The sequence below is a fragment of the Hyposmocoma kahamanoa genome, unplaced genomic scaffold, assembly GCF_003589595.1.
Source record: "Hyposmocoma kahamanoa isolate Upper Pololo Valley unplaced genomic scaffold, ASM358959v1 88, whole genome shotgun sequence".
NCBI classification, from domain to species: Eukaryota; Metazoa; Arthropoda; class Insecta; order Lepidoptera; family Cosmopterigidae; genus Hyposmocoma; species Hyposmocoma kahamanoa.
The window spans coordinates 14,441,741-14,461,204 of NW_020654466.1; the positions used below are offsets into that span (position 1 = coordinate 14,441,741).

At 36.4% G+C, this 19,464-nt stretch overlaps 1 protein-coding gene across 3 annotated transcripts in view; it reads right to left on the reverse strand.

Moving 5' to 3' along the window:
- The window catches only part of LOC113235586 (protein spinster), a 45,358-nt gene that overhangs the window by 10,789 nt on the left and 15,105 nt on the right, over nucleotides 1-19,464 (reverse strand). For all 3 annotated transcript variants that reach the window (XM_026471339.1, XM_026471340.1, XM_026471338.1), the window contains exon 2: nucleotides 2,405-2,601. In XM_026471339.1, coding sequence (XP_026327124.1) covers nucleotides 2,405-2,601 — 197 coding nt within the window. The remainder of the gene's footprint in view (nucleotides 1-2,404; nucleotides 2,602-19,464) is intronic.

Below are 19,464 nucleotides of genomic sequence, written 5' to 3' on the forward strand. Positions count from 1 at the left end.
TGTGTGTGTGTGTGTGTGTGTGTGTGTGTGTGTGTGTGTGTGTGTGTTTATATTTGTGTGTGTGTTTATGTTTGTGTGTGTGCTTATATGTGTGTGTGAGTGTCTTACTGTCTATGCAATTTCATATACTGATTGATAACAGTAAGAATGTATTTATGTAGATAAACATATGTATAGATAAAACTTAGATTTATAGGCCAATTTTAAACCTAACAAAATTTCATTACAGTTTCCTTACATTTACGTGAGTTCAACTAGTAGATATTCAATAATTTATTTATTTTATTGTATACGTAAGCAGATTGCGATGTGTATTGCCTTTGTGCGAATTTGGTTTTGATTGGACGTGGGATTGCAACTCTATCTTTTCTCCTTCTAGTCAATACCCCAGGGATAAACGGCAAGGATTTGTATAGTCTTACCACTGCATGTAGGATATATAATTTCCTGATCGTGAGGAGCTCGCAAAATCGATAAAGTTCATCAGAGGGGAACCTTAAGGTTTAAAATGAATTACTTTTAATAAGCAGCGCTGACTCCTTTCAATTTCTAAAAACAGTCTTATTTGCCCCTCCCCATACAGTAATACAATAACCCAGGATCTACTGCGCCAGTGCGACATATATTTGATTTATTAGTTTTTTATGAGCGATATGTCTTAGCTTCCTAAAGATCCAGGTCAATTTCCGTATTTTGTCGCTCATAAATTATATGTGTTGATGCGAGCTCAAGCGCCAATCCAGGATAACTCCCAAATACTTAGTAGATGTAACTCTTTCAATAAAATTGTTTTAATAGAATCGCAGGGAGTGGATTTAATATTTAATAAATCAGTATTTGATATTTTATTAGATTTGTTATTGATTTTATAGTTTTCCCAAGAAGTTCTGAATTAGTTGTGGATTTAGCTAATTGTTCTCTCTCGTGTTTGTGTTTTAATTTCTTTAGTAATTTATTGCAGAAGTTTCGGTATCTCTTATAACTAATTTCTAGAACTGCGTTTTGAGGGTCGGATCTTAACTTAATCTGCAATTTATTTCTATTTCTAATGCAGCGAAGAATACCTGGAGTAATCCACGGCTTAATAATACGTTTGCTACATGGTTGGGTTTTTATCAGTTTACTTTGTTCCAGCGCTTCAGTCAGTCTAGTTATTAATTGGTTAGCTACAATGTTCGGGTCATCACAAAACAGTAAATTAGAGAGGTTTTTTTGAACGAGGTTAGTAAAAGCTTTGTCATAGTCCACCTTTTCTGTTTTCTTAAGGCCGTTTCTGTTTAGTTTTAATTTGGATAATTTCATGAATATTGTATTGTGATCTGTAATCCTTTTTTGGTCAAGTTTTATCATAAAGTGGTCTAGACAGCTGCCGTCTCTAGTCGGGAGAGAGTGAACAGGGAGAATACCGTAAGTAGCCAACATATTTAAATTTGTCCTATTATTACTTTCATTTGATCCTTCATTAGGTTTAGAATTAAGGTTTAAGTTAATATCTCCCGTTATTATGATGTTACGATGAGCCCTGATCGTTTCCAAATGGGTGCTGAGAGAATCAATAAAACTATTGGCATTAGCATTTGACGGTGAGCGATAGATACACAGAACAATGTGATCAAATTCATTAATTTGAATGCAAGATGCATGTCCGAGTTTAACCTCTTTCGAGTGTGACTTAAGATTACTTTTAATGTAAGTTACGACACCGTCATTCTGATTGAGGTTACATTTTGTAGCAACTGATGAGTAATTATTTAAGAGAGGTATTGGTTTATCCACGCTAAGCCGACACTCAGTCAGTATAAGAACATCCACTCTAAGTAAGAGATCGTTGCTTGAAAATCGTCAAACTTACAATGTATACTTCTTATATTCTGAGAAATTACAGTGAAATCATTTTTGTAGATATTAATGTATTTAGTTAGATCCTGAACGTTGTTATAGAGTTCGCAATTTGGGCTTTGTCAATTTCGTTTATAGTTGCACATGTGTTACCCATTTATAGGTAAGATATTGTTATAATATGTAATAACCAGTAAGTGGTAACATATAATATTAGAACTCAGTCCAGTAATTGTTATCAATTGTGTAGAGTAAGGCTTTGTATGTACGTGTGAAAAATAATTGAAATAGAAGTTGTGGTATGTATGTGTAAGTGTTTGTCTGTTTGTGTGGTAATTAATAGCAATAATTAGGAAATAAATTTTGTAACAAACAATAAAAATAAGAAAATTCTAATTTAAATTTTGAACCTAAATCTAGTCACATTTCATTAGTGCTGTTTAATTTGAGATTCATATCAACCGGAATATTGCTATAGAAGCGTATACATTGCTCCTTAAATTAATTTGTGACAGTTTTTGTTCTTATAAAGAGTTCACTACACTTTATCTCGTTGTAAACTTACGTGAAGGAAGGAGCCACACAAGGTGGTAATACACCAGAGGCTGACTCCAAATGACATAATGTACCGCCGAGAATACCTATCTCCCAGATAGCCAAAGGTTGGAGCAAATATCATATAGGCGATCACAAACACGGTCTGCAGCAGACCTGCGTAGTCGTCGCCGATTTTGAATTCATCCTGTATGTCACCTAACACTCCTGTAACAAAAAATGAAGTAGCTGTTAAAAGGCTTCGGAAAGTTTTCGATATTGGAACGACAAAGTTTAATAAAATACAAAATGCTATGGGTAAGATAGATTTGCGATAACTAGGCAAAGGAAATTTAAACACAAACCCGGTAGAGCCCAATTATAACCAATTATGGAACGTGAAATAAAAAATAAGTCACTAGAGTATCATCATCAGACGTCCACTGCTGAATATACGCCTCCCCCAAAGATTGCCAGACTAGCTGGTCGGACGCGACCTGCATCCATCGGTTACCCGGCGCCCTTACCAGATCATCCGTCCATCTAGCTCACTTGAGTATATTAATAATAAATCAAGGAAACAGACAACTTTTCAGAAAATATTTAAAATTAATCACAATGAATATAATACAGTCAAGAAAAATATTATTTTCTTTAAAGCTTTTTAAGTCCCTATTACTCTATTTGAAATATTAAAAAAAAAAATGTAGGACTGCATGTCGAGCCAGTATCATTCAACTCAGAACGCGTGACGTCATTCATCATTCATTCATGATGTAGTAAATAACATATTTAATATGTTCCTACATTATTTCACATAACTACATTAACTATGTTAAAATTACGCAGTACAAAACTTGTACTGGATATTTGTAATGTTTTGAAGTGTAACATTTATATGTAACGACTCTTGTAATACAATATATTGTGTATAATAATGTAAAGTTTACAAGATAATAAATAAATCTAAATGTAAATCATCAAACACAAGATATTATTCGACCGGTGAATAATGATGACGTGGCTTTATTTACCTACGTATGACGTCACGTGGTGTGTTTGGCGTTCGCACAACAAATTAAAAATATTACTATTTTCAGATTTTATTTATTGATTTAAAAAACCATTATTGTTTCACTAAAATATTGATTGAATTATAGATTTCATTATGCAGACCTTCTTTCTAACAATATATATTTTAGTTTGTTTTCCAATTACTGCTTTTTTATGGTACCAAGTGACGCGACGAACAAGTCGTGCGCCTGATTGTAAGCTACACGCCTGTCCATAACAGTTGCAGTGCCACTCAGAGCTTTAAATCGCATAGATCTAAGGGCCACTGCCACTGCGCCCGTCAGCCTGAAACATAAGTTTACAAGTCCATGTGCCTGTAATTACTAGCACCCTTACCCTTTAAAACCGGAACGCAATAATGCTCAAATTACTGTTTCATGGCAAAAATAGGTAAGGTGACAGTACTTCCCTTGACTAACACTTTCACAAGGAGCTCTACTGCTACTAAAAACTGACCGATTGCATATTGTCATCGACTTTATATCCATCGTCGATATAATACTGTTAATTCGGGAGGTACAGCAGTTACATCACGCACTAAAATATATGTAATTAGAAAGAGAAAAACATTGTAAATGTTTAATATAAAAACCATAAATGCTAATCAAATTTGCATAATAAATGTAATTAAATAAATCTTGTCAATTTTGTAGTCAATACTAGTCTAAAGTTTAGTCTGTATTCTTAGACATTTGTTCTTACACATAGTCTAATTTCCATGTCGTTATAACGGACCCGCCCACGAAGGTTAGGTAAATGACATCATCCTATCCGGTATGCTTGTGAAATCCCCAAATTTAATATTGTCTAACTAGATTATGGTCTATCCACACATATCCAGGCCATATCCGGGCCGTGCCCGGGACGTGGACGGGCCGTGGTCCGTCAGGGGCTAAAAAAATATCGTTGCGTATGTTTTGTATGAACTCGTTCACACGTGTCCATGTCCGGGCCGGCGCCGGGACGGGCCCGCAGTTCATACAAACTAGCACGTCCCGGCCACGGACCTGATGTGTGTAGATAGTCCTTTAAAGGTGTAAAATATCAATGTAGCTTTGTGGACGAGAAAGATCGAATGGAGTGAACGCCAAGACTTTAAGGCTCAACTCACACTGGCGCAGAGTCGAAGCGTCGCGACGCGTCATGTTTTTCACCTATAGCATATTCATCTGTATTTCCCATTATTAAGGTACAAATATGTGTTATGCAAATATGGAGTCGCGAGTCGACGCTGCGACTCTGCGCCAATGTAAGTTGAGTCTATCAATACACTAAAGCGTGAAACACACTGGCAACGGGTGCGAATCGGGCGCGTGTCGTATCGGGAGCATGACGGGTGTAATTCCGTGTATTTATGTGGACTACAACACACCACCCCGGGTCCTGCGGTCCTGCGCCCGCTCGTGGTATGTTGTCGTCCATATATATGTATATACGGACACCCGCCGCCACGACACGCGCCCGGTCCGCACCCGTTCTCCGTGTGTTTCAAGCTTAACATTAGGTGCTTTGATTGATGAATATTGACAAAGTGAAATAAGTAAAAGATTATCTATTTCAATGTAGATATGAAATATCGCGTCAATTACTCACACTGTGAAGATGATCGTAGCTAATTTGACAAGGACATTCGTACATGTATGCATAGCATTAACCCGTATACTCATATTCATTTTAAATAAGTATACAAAAGTGTATCTTGAAATAATATTTAAAACAAATAATTGATTAGTTGTGGCGTATAGGTAAAGTGTTTTCATTTTAAGACAACAGACAGTACATTTATGTGCGAATTTAATTTAAAATTTACCATGAGCTTTTCGGTGTAGGAAAACAGCGCGATTAAACCTGCACGTCAAAGAAGGTTCACAACCATTGGAAGACATGCAAAGACCCTGACCCACATTGGGCCAACGTGGCGGACTGTGGCCAAAAGCCTCGCCTGAGACCCGAGCCCAGCAGTAGGATGTATAGCAGGTTGATGATGCATGTATGTGAGTTTTTAACTAACTTAGCCCCGTTACACGAGCCTAAACTAGATACTTTTAACATATGAGGCAAAAGTCCAACGTGTCTGGTAACACATTGAAAAGTTTTAAAAGACAGTCGACACGACGTTTATTTGTTAATATTTAGGTTGTAGCCAGTTTTTTTATGATACCAAGTGACGGCACCAGCGATGGGCAAGCGCCCTGGTTTTAAATCTTTGTTAACGCAGGGTTTCAATCGGGTTAAAACCAATTAACGCCATAAATCGAGGGCAAAAACTATTTATAACTAAATATTCGTTAATCAAGTTTTGTTTAAGTTTAATGATATTATCACAAAATGTTTATTACTGGCTTACTTATTTTGCCTCTCTAGTGCATCGTTTCACTTGAAAATCGCATTCTTCTTCTTATCGTATCGATAAACATACATTACACTATTGTGGCCCAGAACTCAGCCACGCCGACCGCGCCACTAGTAGCCGCCATTAAATCCGCAAGCGTGCAGGTGTTAGGGCACGCAGGGTACGATATGAGGTGAGCCATCGTTTGAGTCGCACCGCACAAGCAGTCCAGCCCCCTTGGCATGGCTACGCATGATAGTCGCGACGCGCGCGATAAAATTGGAATAAGCGCGCGCTATTGGCTGTCGCAATCAGGGGGCAGGTTAGAACCATCCGAAAATCCCCACCTGAACAAATTGTCCTTGCTCCGATCAACCTGAGTTCGAAAGCTATTCAAAGACGTCCAGATCGACCATGGCAATTCGTGTCCAGTTGCACTTCGCCTGAGCTTCATTCATTGAAAATCGCATTCAAATGAATTGATAAAAAAACTTTTTCTTAACCATGGATATGCTTACTTCCACGCAATTAATAGAATTTAAATGTTGTACGGTATGTTAACTTCCAAAATTTTGGACGCAAGAGAAACAGATATTGGTTTCATAATGATGACAAACACTGCTCCAAGAGAATCGAAAAGAAACTTAAAAAATGCGGCGTTAAAAGTGACCTTGTAAAGGTGATTGGCCGTAGGTACTTTTGGCGGTAGACGAAGCGAACCTGTTCAGCTTCATTTGCAAGAATAAGCTAGTTAAGCTATGTAATTTCTCTAAGAGCATCGTTCTTGAATTCAAATACAGTAAAGCCTAAACCCTGCAGCCTGGACATCAGAGATTGACTTTGCGACGTTGACAAAATACTAAACGGAGGATGTGGCTCATACGAGCTTGAAGTACGATAACGCCAAAGTAAACAATACTATAGACGTGAGTTTAACCACGTCGACTTTCCGCTCATGCATTATACACTGTGTTCTAGAATAATCGATTATTGTTCGGGAAAAAACTGGGGCCACATTTGAGAGGTTGATAATATAATTAGCGTGCTTACTTTACGCATAACTTTATAAGCAAGCATATACTCAATGCACAGTAATCGGTGACCGGAACAAAAGACAGAACATTATTACTCACTGTCACAATGAGTAGAAAGAGTATCGATAATTAGGATAATTGGATCCTAGTACCTGTTGTCTGCCCCGTTTACTTGCTTAGTACTGGTGTCTTTTGTCGTATCTATGGTTTTTTAATGGAACAGGTGTATAAGCGAAATACGTTTATATTTCCGAAGAATACAGCGTTAGATAGAGGTACATCTAATATTTTTTCTTCCGGCTAAAAGCACAATATTTTAACAATACGTGTCACAGTTTAATATAAAAGTAATATTGTATGAAATTCATTCCCTATACGATGCCAGAGTATCATTTTGACAACACAATAAATCATCTTTTATTACACGGTCCCTATTGTTTGGCAACCGTTGTTTACCAAAGCCCCAGCTTGCCGTCTACGTTTAAGTGCATTTTTTAACTTTGTTTTTTTAACGTCTAGCCTTTTTGAATGGATCTGTATCATAACACAATTTTATGATAAGACATACTGTTTAGTTCTGTATAGTTAAAAGAAAAGTTTATTCTTCGTAAAATATTCCCTGGGCTGTATTGACGTCTATGCTTTATCACATCAACCACTTGTTAGCCTTAAATAACCTCAAGCGTAGATAATTACTATCACGGAAAGTTAAGAAGTAATCGATATCGTGTTCCCGTTTGAACCGGTTGAAATTACAATTGTTTTTCTTGGGTTGTAATTAAGTATTGTTTTTCTTGGGTTGTAATTAAGTATTGTTGTAAAGTCACTACCAATGTTTGTATTCTAGAATATCATTAAAGTGGCGTGAGTGTTTTCATGTTAATTTGAAGTTAATTTTAACTTTAAAATAAACTTTTGCCATCTATAAATAAATTGTCACTGAATTGCGGCCATGCTAGTAGAGTTGAGCTTGTTCTGATAATACTACCCCGACATTTAATAGAAACAAATTGCCACACATAATTATAAAAACAAGAGATCGACAAAGAAAAGTTCATTACGTACGTAGAGAAAGTAAAATTAGGGAACCTCAAATATAATAACAACGTTGCAAAAAGCCTTGAGACAGGGAACAAGAAATAACAACTGGAGAAATATGACATAAAACGAAATTAATTTTAGCAGATACTTGGATAGCACTAATATAATTATCATTTGTCATTTAAACGGTGAAGGCAAGAATCGCCATGTCGGGGAACCACTATCTAACTCTTTGAAGACGTCTCGAAATCGTCATCGCGAAAATAAAATAAATAAAAATAAAAAGACTTTTACTTAACCACAAAACACATAAACCATGATATAAGCGAACAATTAAAACAAAAAACAATAATGTGGACAAAAAGGGGGAAGACTCAGCATTGCTGTCCTTAGAGGAGACTTGTGGTCAACATTAGTCGTATATTAGTAGACGATAACAATGACTTCAACAGGGTGCTCTGTAGTCTATCTTCGGTGATTGTAACTTAACAAAAATTTAAGTAGTCTTATTCTTGTAGCACAACTTTTAACAACATTCATCAAACAAAATACAGCGCCGCCCGTTACCGAAATATCAGAACCCTGTCGTCACGGTGACTTTGAAATTTAAGAAGCTCTTATCTATTTCTGTCTTCATCAATGTAGAGAGAAAAACTGCAAAAGAAAACATCACAGAGAAATTGCAAGTATGACAATTTCTTATCAAAAACGGTTTCCGCAATAGCTGCGTAATGTCAATCTGCGTAAGGCTATCCTATCCTCAGAGCATCAGAATTCATCATCACTTGTCATCTTTATCTCTGTTCGTCACGAGACTTAAGAAGTAATCTCTTTATCAAAATATTATTCCGATAACCTTCACACCAGGTGGACGTCAAGCCGCGTGGCGTGATCGGAGACTACGTCATCGTCGGAATCATCGTAATGCGTCGCGTGGCGGCAGCACCGGCTTCAAACCATCACGCCACGTTGCGTCAGCCAATCACGAGCACAGAAATCCATCGCGCGTAACTATTCGACTTGCTGCGCAACGAAGGCAGCAGTGTATTCGGTCACGATGACGAAACCACGATTATTTATAATTTGGAGGGACCGTTGCAGCACTGCCCCTCATTGTTTCGGCTATGCATGATTAAGTTCTTTTCGATTAATTTTTTTTTAAATCAATATGTGCCTTGATTTTAAATTTATTGGGACGGAAATCCCTAGAATCAGTTTTAGGGCAATCGTGGTACGATATTAACATGAAAATAGATGGGCGACGGGGCGGAACTTAGGTGAAGTGTCAATCATTGCGTGTAATGAGATTTCCACGCCAGGAATTTAATCGACGGTGGAAAATAGGATAAAACGCCTGGTTCTCATTTCCGGTGAAATGGGGTTCTGTACTGCAAATGACGGATCACCACGGGGGTCTAATAACGATCAGAAACACCACAAACACGTCAAATTGTTTGTTTGCAACGAGGCGCAAGGGGATAAAAATGAAATTTCATTTATTAGATTTTTGAGTTTGTTCAAGACAACGCTTGCAGTAAATTATTTTGATTGTGAACTCTGTATTGACAAGAACAATCGTGTGTCGTTGTGTTTATAAGAAAATCCTCGCGCTTGTAACTGTAATAATGATCAGTATCATGATAAGTGATCACGTGCAATGTGAAATTTTCTATAATGTCGCTGTGAGCGGACCGACTGCCGTGAATCGACTTTCAATGTGAGCTGTTGCATAAACCGCGGGAGCCGCGTATAAAATTCAACCTAAACTAGTTCTTGTTACAAGCACATTAATGAAACAAATTAAAATGCCTTTAGAGAAAATTAAGCGAATATATCAAGCCTTTAAAAGGGTTTTAGAAAATGTGTAAACAGCGTTATCTAACACAGCACATTCTTTTTAACCATTAAAACGTCAACTTAAAAAAAAATCCTATCAATATTAAACCTTATTTATATCACCAGTTCCTACTTAAGAAAAATAAACAAGAGAGATTAAAAAGCAGCTATTTATAATTTGGAAGAAATTCCTCTATTTATAGGTGGCGTTACATAGCTTAGCGCCGTAATGTCTGCCAAGTATGTAAATGGGGCAGGCAATGCGTACCTTGGCAGTATCATAATGTCAACAAAAGTTGCATAATTTTTTATCTACTTGTTAACTAACTAGACTAAAACATTATCACGAGAGGCCTTTTTTAAGAGAATGATAGCAGAAGCAACGGATGCATCCATGACCTGGTATAAAGGTAGTAAGATTTAGATAGAGAGAGAACGTATATACGTCATTAACATCTTGGGTTACCGGCAGTTGACCGTAATCGCAAAACCGTTCCACAGATTCAAATTCGAATTACACATGTCATAACCATCGTTTTTTACCATAGATTTCTTCTGACACGTCTTGAACTACAGTTTTAAGATATTGTAATCTGTGTCTTAAGCTGTACGTGATCAACAATATCTGATTTTATATGCATATAATGACCATATAGTGACGTCATATACATAGATACATAAAGTATCTCACAAAACTTAATAATAAATATAACTTCAATACAACACTTGAAAACTTCTTGTTAAAACCCTGTAACACTGTCTACTATAGAATGTAGTAACCGCAGATGAATAAGTTCAGTAAAAAAAGAGAAAGCTAAAACTATGGCGATAGAAATCAGAAACTTTAAATTTCCAAAAAAGCATATGTACGCACAATACTAAGTAATGGTTGTCATTCAAAGCAAATTAGAAAAAAAATACAAAAGTATATGGCGAAGAAAAGATCTTACGAAATAGAGCTACAAGTTAGACTAATAAGAAAAGCAATTAGTTTCTTGAAACTGCAATACCAGTATTGTTATTAAGATTTACTAATGTGACTAACGTTTTTATAATGATAGTAAAAACGTTACAGATAAGATAAAACTATGAGCAAATGGCACAAAAATATTCTAAGAAATGCTTTAAAGATAAAATTAAAATGGATTGTTGTATTGCCTAAGTGTCAATGTATTAACAAGTAAAAAACCTACTTACATAAACAAAGGCACATTGTTCTCAAGATGCACCTACACTTAAAAGGGCAATGATGTATTCTACTCAAAAGAACTGTCGACGACAAAAGAAAACAACAGATACCACTACTTAAACTCTACTGTTGTACTAAAATATATTTAAATGCAATGAATGAATCTCGTGTTCATAAGTTTTGAGACAAATGACGTTAAAAACAATATAACAGGCAGCTGTTTGATTCTTTTTTCAATTTTGAATTTGGAATGTCTGCGTTCTGTTTGTAATTTTGAAATTAATTTTTACGCTAGTTTTTCTTGTGATGGAGGGAACAAAACAGTATGTTGTAGTGGCGTATTGTGGCGAGAAGAAAGTCATTGGAGATTTTCCGTGTCTTAAAATGTTTTAGGGTAAGCCGCAACTTTCCGTATTACACCGTAAAACGTTACAAGGTGATTGATTCTCTAAAACTGATTCTCTTAAAGATCGCCAAAGGAGTGATAGCCCGGGGCCTGTAAGGACGACTGCGAACATGACAATGATCAGAGAGCGACTTCGCCGAAATCCATGTCGCACCGAGAAGAAACACGCTTTATAAACTATCAGTTCGCGTGTTTCAATCAACAGAATACTGAATACGATCTCAAGGCAGTCGGCAGGCAGTCGTAGGAAAATTCACTTCCTAAATGATAAGTTTCGTGAATGACAAAGCAAACGTTGTCCGATGCCTCTTAGGAGACACGATACGAAAAAGATACGCTTCACCGACGAAAACATTTTCGCGGTAGAAGAAAAATTGCCTTCGAAAAAATTGCCTTTCAAAAATTGACTGCCTCCGTGGCCGAACGGTTACCATGCCGGACTGCCACGCAGAGGTCCCAGGTTCGATTCCCGGGCCGGGAGAAATATTTATATGGCCTACATTTATTTCAATCGTGAGTTTGGGTGTAATTTGTGGTTGTCTATGTGTGTGTCCATAGCACCCGCGACACAGGGTTTCGCTAGTGCGGGGCTATGTTAAGTATGTGCGTTATTATTATAATAAAAAAAAATCTACCGAGAAAGCAATAAATTTTACGCCAAAAGCAGCAAAGATGTACTAGCTTCAGCACAAAATGTTTTGGTACCCATCATGTACGTGATGAGTGTGATGTTATGATCGGGGGTTTCGTATGAATGAAGGTGTTACTCAACTCCATTTTTGTAAACAAGTTGTTACATTGACACCAAAAAATTATCAATGTGACATTTTAGACACTGGGGTGAAACCCCTGTCTAACACTATTTCACAACAAAGAATGGATTTTGCAGCAAGACTTAGCACCGGCTCGTAAGGCTAAAACGACTCAAGCTCCACAAATTTTCCCTCAAGGCGGCGGAAGCATGGACCCTCCAGTCCTGTTCTTAACCCACTTGACTGTTTTCTGTAGACTGAATTGGAGCTCAAGTCCTGCCAAAAGTCTCACCCAAACCTGGAACCGGGCCTTCATCAAAGAAGCGAACGGAATCCCACTGGTGAAGCTTCGTGTCACGATCCAAGATTGGCCAGAACGCCAAGCAGCCTGTTGGTTAGTTACTATCATTAATCTGAAAATTTTACAACTAATTCTTAAAATTTTTATGTAACTTTTACTTCGTCTCAAAACTTATGAGCGCACGAGGTTTAACTTATGCATGCAGCCGAAAAGAACAAAAGTCTTTTTGCTTATCTGTATAATTATTTATTATATTTTAAAATGTTTTCGTGTACTTACGCTCAAGAACAATGAGCCTCTTAAGTTGTACATACTTTTTTCATTGAGTATACGTATATACTTTTTTCAGTACCATACAATAAATGCAATGTGCGCAAGTAGAAATCTATTACATTAACAAGCTCGTCTTTTAATTATTTTGCAACTCAATGTAAAGTAAGTTGTAGTCGGTACCAGGAACAAAAGGTAACCTTAGCCGTTGCACTGGGCTCGTATTTACTTTCAAGAATTGATACAACTGTCATTTCTCTGAAAATTATTCGTTTTTTTCTATGACACCTGCTGGTAAACGACACGCCTGTCCTTAACAGTTGCAGTGCCGCTCAAAGTTTTAAATTGAAAAAATTCGAAGGACACTGCTTCTGCGCTCGTCACCCTGAGACAAGTCCCATTTACACGTAATTTCACTAGCACCCTTACCCTTCAAAACCGAAACTTGCGGCAGAAATAGGTACGATGGCAGTACTTCCCTGGACAAATTCTACTTAAATACACATTACAAACAATGAAATGGTTTCACTTCATAGGCCATGCTTTAAACGCAAAATCTACAAAGGAAATAAACGGCACGTCAGTGATATCGCACGATTGTATCATTTACGTCAATGTACGTCATGGTATTTGTTAATTAAATTCCACAGGTGTTAATACCTACATTAATACATATTCCAAAAATTCTAGGAATCAAGCACGTTTTTTTTTATGACTGAAAATCAGATTTTTTATATACCTATAGACTTTTTTGGTCAATTTTATAACTTGAATTTGAAAACTAAATTCACAAAATATACATTAGCTTAAAAAAAATCATTGACAAAACCTGATTTTTCAGTAATTAGCAAAAACGTACTGGTTCCATCATAAGCATAAGTCAATGGGTTCCATAGACACTTTTGATGTGTGTATTTCAAGATGGATTAGGACTACGGATTTTAGGTTGATTTGCACTCAAATACTAATTTATTAATAGAGGCGTGAAAATATTTTCACATTTCATTCAAATAGAATAATCAAAGTAAAACTAACAGTATTCCAAACGTTGGTACGAAAATTACTCACTAATGGATGGCAGTTATACAGGCCATTTTAATGATTATAATCATAATACATGCATGTATATCGTAACACAATCTGATTATTACGAGAATTTGATAATAATATCATAACATTGAATCATTAACGATTCCATTCATCAAATTAATATGTAAAAGAATTCAATTACTATAGCTTCATAATTCCAGCATTTGTTAGCGAATGTGTTGTACAGTATGTATCTTTCTAATTACTGTTGTGGAATTAATGAGCGATTTTTACCAATGCAGGTGTACGGCGCGTGTTCATGCAGCATACTTTGCATATTCCGATATCTTAGTCTTACAGTATTTTATACTGCACAGAAACGTATTGACACGTTACGGTTAAATGAGCATTGTCAATTAATCCTTTTCTGCATAGTATAAATTAAGTTTGTAAGCCTAATGGTTTGACCTACCGTCTCTCAAACAGAGGCCGTAGGTTCGAATCTGGGCTCGCACCTCAAATTTTCTCAGAATTTATGTACGAAATTCAGTTTGAAATTTCCCATGAGCTTTTCGGTGAAGGAAAACATCGTGATAAAATCTGCACGAAGTGATGTGACCTCGGAAAACGTGTGAAGTTCCCAACGCGAATTTGGCTAGCGTGGCGGACTACGGCCTAAACCTTAAGAGAGATGACCCGTGCCCAGCAGTGGCACGAATAAATGGTTTAAATACGCAATTTTTAGTAAAAAAAAACAGTAGCAACATCAAAAGACACTTCAAAACGCTACAAAATTAACTTTGAATGGAGCATGAAGTTTTATTTTTATAGCCCTCCTAAATACTGCTAGTAGCTTCGGACTTTCCTTTTTAGTAGGGCTTGGTTATTTAGTAACATTCGACCTTAATCGGTGAGTATGTTGGAAAAAGAAGGGGAAAAGTCCATCGTCGTCTAGTCGCGGCTTTTGTAATCAATGGTACGCGGTGCCGCCGCCGTTTGAATGCAAAAATGCACTATGCATTGGGGTAGAGTGTACCCCATGGAAATTAGATTTACAAAACACACACAGCTGTGTGACCGTTCCCAGAGACCTATAATAACAACGAAATAGCCCTTCACTTTTATTGACTAAGTAGATGATTTAGAATAACAAAACTGCATTGTTTGACACTTGATTACACTCACATTTCGTTCTAATATAGTGATTGTATTAAAATCCCCGTTTGGACAGATTGCATGTTGTTTTACAGTATTACGTTAATAGAGACCCCTTATTTGCTTTCTGAACGAAACAGATGACAGTCGGGCTTTGTAATCTATTTACTCAAGTGTAGAATAAGGAGAAAAGTTTTCATTTAAATCGAACGTCTTTATTAATTTGATATAATATATTAAAAAGAAGAAAGAAAGAATATTACTATATATCTCTATTGTATAGACGAATAGCAGATTTTGATGGCTTTGCAATAACTAGGTTGTTCTGGTAATTCAAAAATATTTTAATAGACATTCAGCTCGAGTTTCAGCCGCAAGAAAGAAAAGCGGTAACATCTAAACTAATCAAAGTAAAAGAAAGACGTACTGTTTCGCGCTCTATTCACTCTTTGCTAAGAGCAAAGCGCACATCCAGAAGCGGATTTAGATCGAAATCACAAAGCAGAATAAACACGGACCTATCTTAAACTAACATGCATTACAATTGCCTCAATCTCTACGTCGAGTGAAATTAATCTTGAGTTGAAATACCATTACATGACTTACTAATAATTACTTAGGATTTTCCCTATGACGTCAAAGTTTATAAATATCTTCATTCCTTTTTGTTGGTTATACATGAATAAATGACGTATATATATACTGAAGCTAATGCACAATACCAACACTAAGTACAAATAATTCTCAAGCAACAAAAGAGAAAATTAAACATTACATATAGCAAGAAACGTTAAGTGGCGTAACGCCAAATGATTTTCCCTCACATTAGACGAGACCTCTTTAGAAAATTACGGCAAAATGCATTTCTAAGAGCGGTTAGACACGGTAATTTTCGACTTTTAGCAGCAATACAAACGCGCGATTGAATCACGTCACTAGCGCACTATAGGGGCTGCATTGAGATAAATGCGCAATTGCATCGATGCAGTCCCTAATGTTGAATCGTGTAAAATGTGTGTCATGTATTGGATACGAGCAACCGGCATCACAGTCGCCGGTTGCCACAACCGCAATTTGTATGAAAATAGATTATTCGCTTCTAGTCGCCGAAAGCCGGTTGTTGTAGTATCCAACAGAATACACGTGTTGCGCCGAGCAAGCGCCTAAAAACGGGCATCGCGTTGTCATCGCGTTTGCATCACGATTGTATCGCTGCTTAGTTCGTACGCGTGTGTAAGGTAGACGATTAGCAACTGCGTCGCTGCTGCATGGCGACTGAATCGCTGCAGACGCACTGTTATAAGTTACCGTATGGAACCGCTCTAACAGTCACTTCCATTCAACCTTTTGAATGGGTCGTGGCCTGTAGACATATCATTTGTGTAGTTTTTACAACTCATATTGATACAATGTTTATCGCCACACCTGTAACACTATCTACTTGTTTACACACTTGGTTTGTTGACAACACAATTTGAGGGGAGTGGTGCAACGGTAGAACTTCGCATTCTTATCTTGTGATTCGAGTTCTAGTTTAATTTACACTGGAAAGTGCAAATAAACGACGGTACCGAGTGCTGAACACATATTATTGTATTGCTTTGGTAACATTTAACTCACTAAATTGATCTCAATTCTTATTGAATATATTCAATATATCAATTCTTTTTACCTACGTGTCATATAATCGCATAGTAAAACTTGTGGGGAACAATTTATTATGAACTATGTTCAATCTTGAAACAATTTATCCCCTAATGAATCTTGATAACCATAAAACTAATCATGAGGGCTGTAAATTAAGAAAGCGTTATGGAACTTAATCCTCTTGTCACCACGTTTACTGTAGAGGCATAAAATACCGTTTTGTAAATTTCGTCTAACTTGACTTAATAGTTTGATAGTTTTATGCTTTCACAGCACATTGGTTTCTTTGCAGAACATACCTATATATTTATTAGCTTGGTTTCGTATAAAAAGTTCTTTATGGTCAGAATAACTTGTAATATGCCACTCATCTTAATTGTAGGCATGATTCCGGTTACTTTCACGTGCACCTTAAAATATAAGCAGATTGGAACTAATTGACTATAAGGTTACAAGTGCGGTCTCGATGGGTTCTCATGCGGCTGTTCCTACTTAAAACCAGATGCAGTGAATCACACGAAAGACCGACTGTAACCGCGACGCCACAAGAATTTGCTGGCTTATTACATAAGAATGCGTTTATGGGAGACCCAGATAACTAGAAACAAGAGAGATAAGATGTGAATGTTTAAATGTTAGGCCCACCCATGTTAAAAGACGGAGACGATAAAAACCAGTAATAGGATTTTCTAGTAAACCGACAGTCAAAAGAAACAACCGATAATCTAGCTCTGGTACCAAACAACCGTATAATTTAAATCAAACGTATAATAAAGCTATGTTCGAATGTTCTGTGACTAAAAGACACTTGTCATAAAAGGGATTAGTTCCCGTTGTATTAATCCTTTAAATTAAATCCTGCGCACCGAGCACGGCGCCCATAAATTTATCACTGATCCTTTTTGATCCTCTGGCCACATGATGTATAGGCGGGCACATACCACTCTAACGATTAATAATTAAGGTTATAAAGGATCAGTATTAGGCCCGTCGTTTACGCCACCAGTAAAAAAGTTATACGTAACTTTTTTCACTGGTGTGAACAAAAACATAATTTACTGGAGGTATAAACAAAAAGTTATAATTTTTAAAAATTACTATTCTGTATTGTCAATGTAATTTTAATGAGTATCTACATTAGTGCGTACTTTAATGTGCGAAAATATTTCATATTTATTAAAAAAAATTTTGTTACGAAGGCTGTCCAATGTTCATGTGCCGCACTCCAAAAGTAACAAAGTTAATAGTGTGTAGTAAACATTATATGTTTGTATTTATTTAAATATTTTACGATTTCATGCGAACATGGACACACATAACTTCGTTGTAATGGTTTCGCTCAGGTTTACAGTTTCATGTAAGTGCATACAATAAAATCATCGAAACTTTCGGATTTTTTGTATGGAACAGTTGCAGTACAACACAAAACTGTATTCTATATAAAAACAACTATAATAGTATAACAGCAAGATTATTGATCACAAAAATAACACCCCTGACATTCATAACCCCTTACTGGGTTGGGCTCATCTAGCGTCATAAGCTTTCCTATATTTTATTCATTAAACGATGTGCACACACCCGGGGCACATAGAAACATCGGAACAAATGGGGACACCGGGTACCCTTTTTATTAACCACGCTACATTATACACAGCATGGAACTAAAATATTTTCTACTGTCGTTCAATTCGGATGGAATAATAAAAAGCACTATTCACTAGCGAACATACTGCTTGATAGATTAGGATAGTCGCGCTAACAATAATACAATACTCTATATTGTAACTCAAGAAAAAAAATCAAATTGCTGATCATTTTTGTATTAAACACTTTTACCGAAAGCAAGTTGCAGCAGCATCAAATAAGTAATATTTATCAATACACATCCAATAAAAAGTGCCAACAGTACATCTGTACGTAAAAAACCTTGAACTCAAGTCAGTCTGTAAAGACTTATAGACCTTACAATAATTAACTTCTAATCACGATCGTACATTACAAAGATCGTGATTAGGAACACGATAACAAATAAATTACGTGGTACTATTACTTAAATTACTTTTGATGATGCCTCATAGTTTCTGGTCTACTGGTATAAGGGAAGGTATATGAAATGGCACTGTCACTACGTGACATAACACTTTTAGTCGACATGTTAAAAGTATATTTAAACATGCCATGCAAGACGCGTTTGATGCGTTAAAGAACTGACATTTTTATCGCCAGATGTCTCCAATCTTTGTATTTTGCTTTACCAACGACAGAAAGCAGTCACACAAAACGAAATATACGAAATTATTGAAAACGAAATTATGTTTTCGGATCTACATAGTATCTTAGAGATGCAGATCGCATATATCGATTTCTTAGATTGTCGCCATTGTTTGTTGAACGTTTCAGGCCGCCTACAGGGCCTATGGTCACGACGTTTGAAAAAGCAAATGTACGTGATTTAAATCCGAAAAAATAGTTTCATTTCCAATATGTACATTCGGGAAAGCCTAAAAATCTTAGAGGATGAAAAAAATAAAGGCTTAAAATTGATATATACGAAACTATGACAACCTTACGACATATTGCCACGAGCAATTTTAGAAATATGACGTAAAATTCTACAAAATAGTTGTTACTCATACTATTGTGTTAGGTTGCAGTTATTTTGCACGATTTAAAATTATAAGTTTGCAACACTGGCGAATGTCACTGGAAAAAGAAAGGATAGGACGGAGGCATTGTGTGACGAGACGAGAGGCGAGAAGGTTTGTAAGGAAAAGGAAGGAATAAAAGTGATCGATAGTAAACGTAAGGAGTTTTATTATATTTCAGAAGTGGTAAGTACCTGTGCAATTATGTTTTAATCGATTAGTACATGTCTTATGATGATATCAAAAATAAATTTAAATTGGTACCCGTATTACAAAAAAAAAAAAATTTTACTTTACAAAATATCAGTCATACGCGTAATTAGAATAAGCATGTGAAAATGCATAGAATGTACATTTTATATTAACTGCCACCGTGA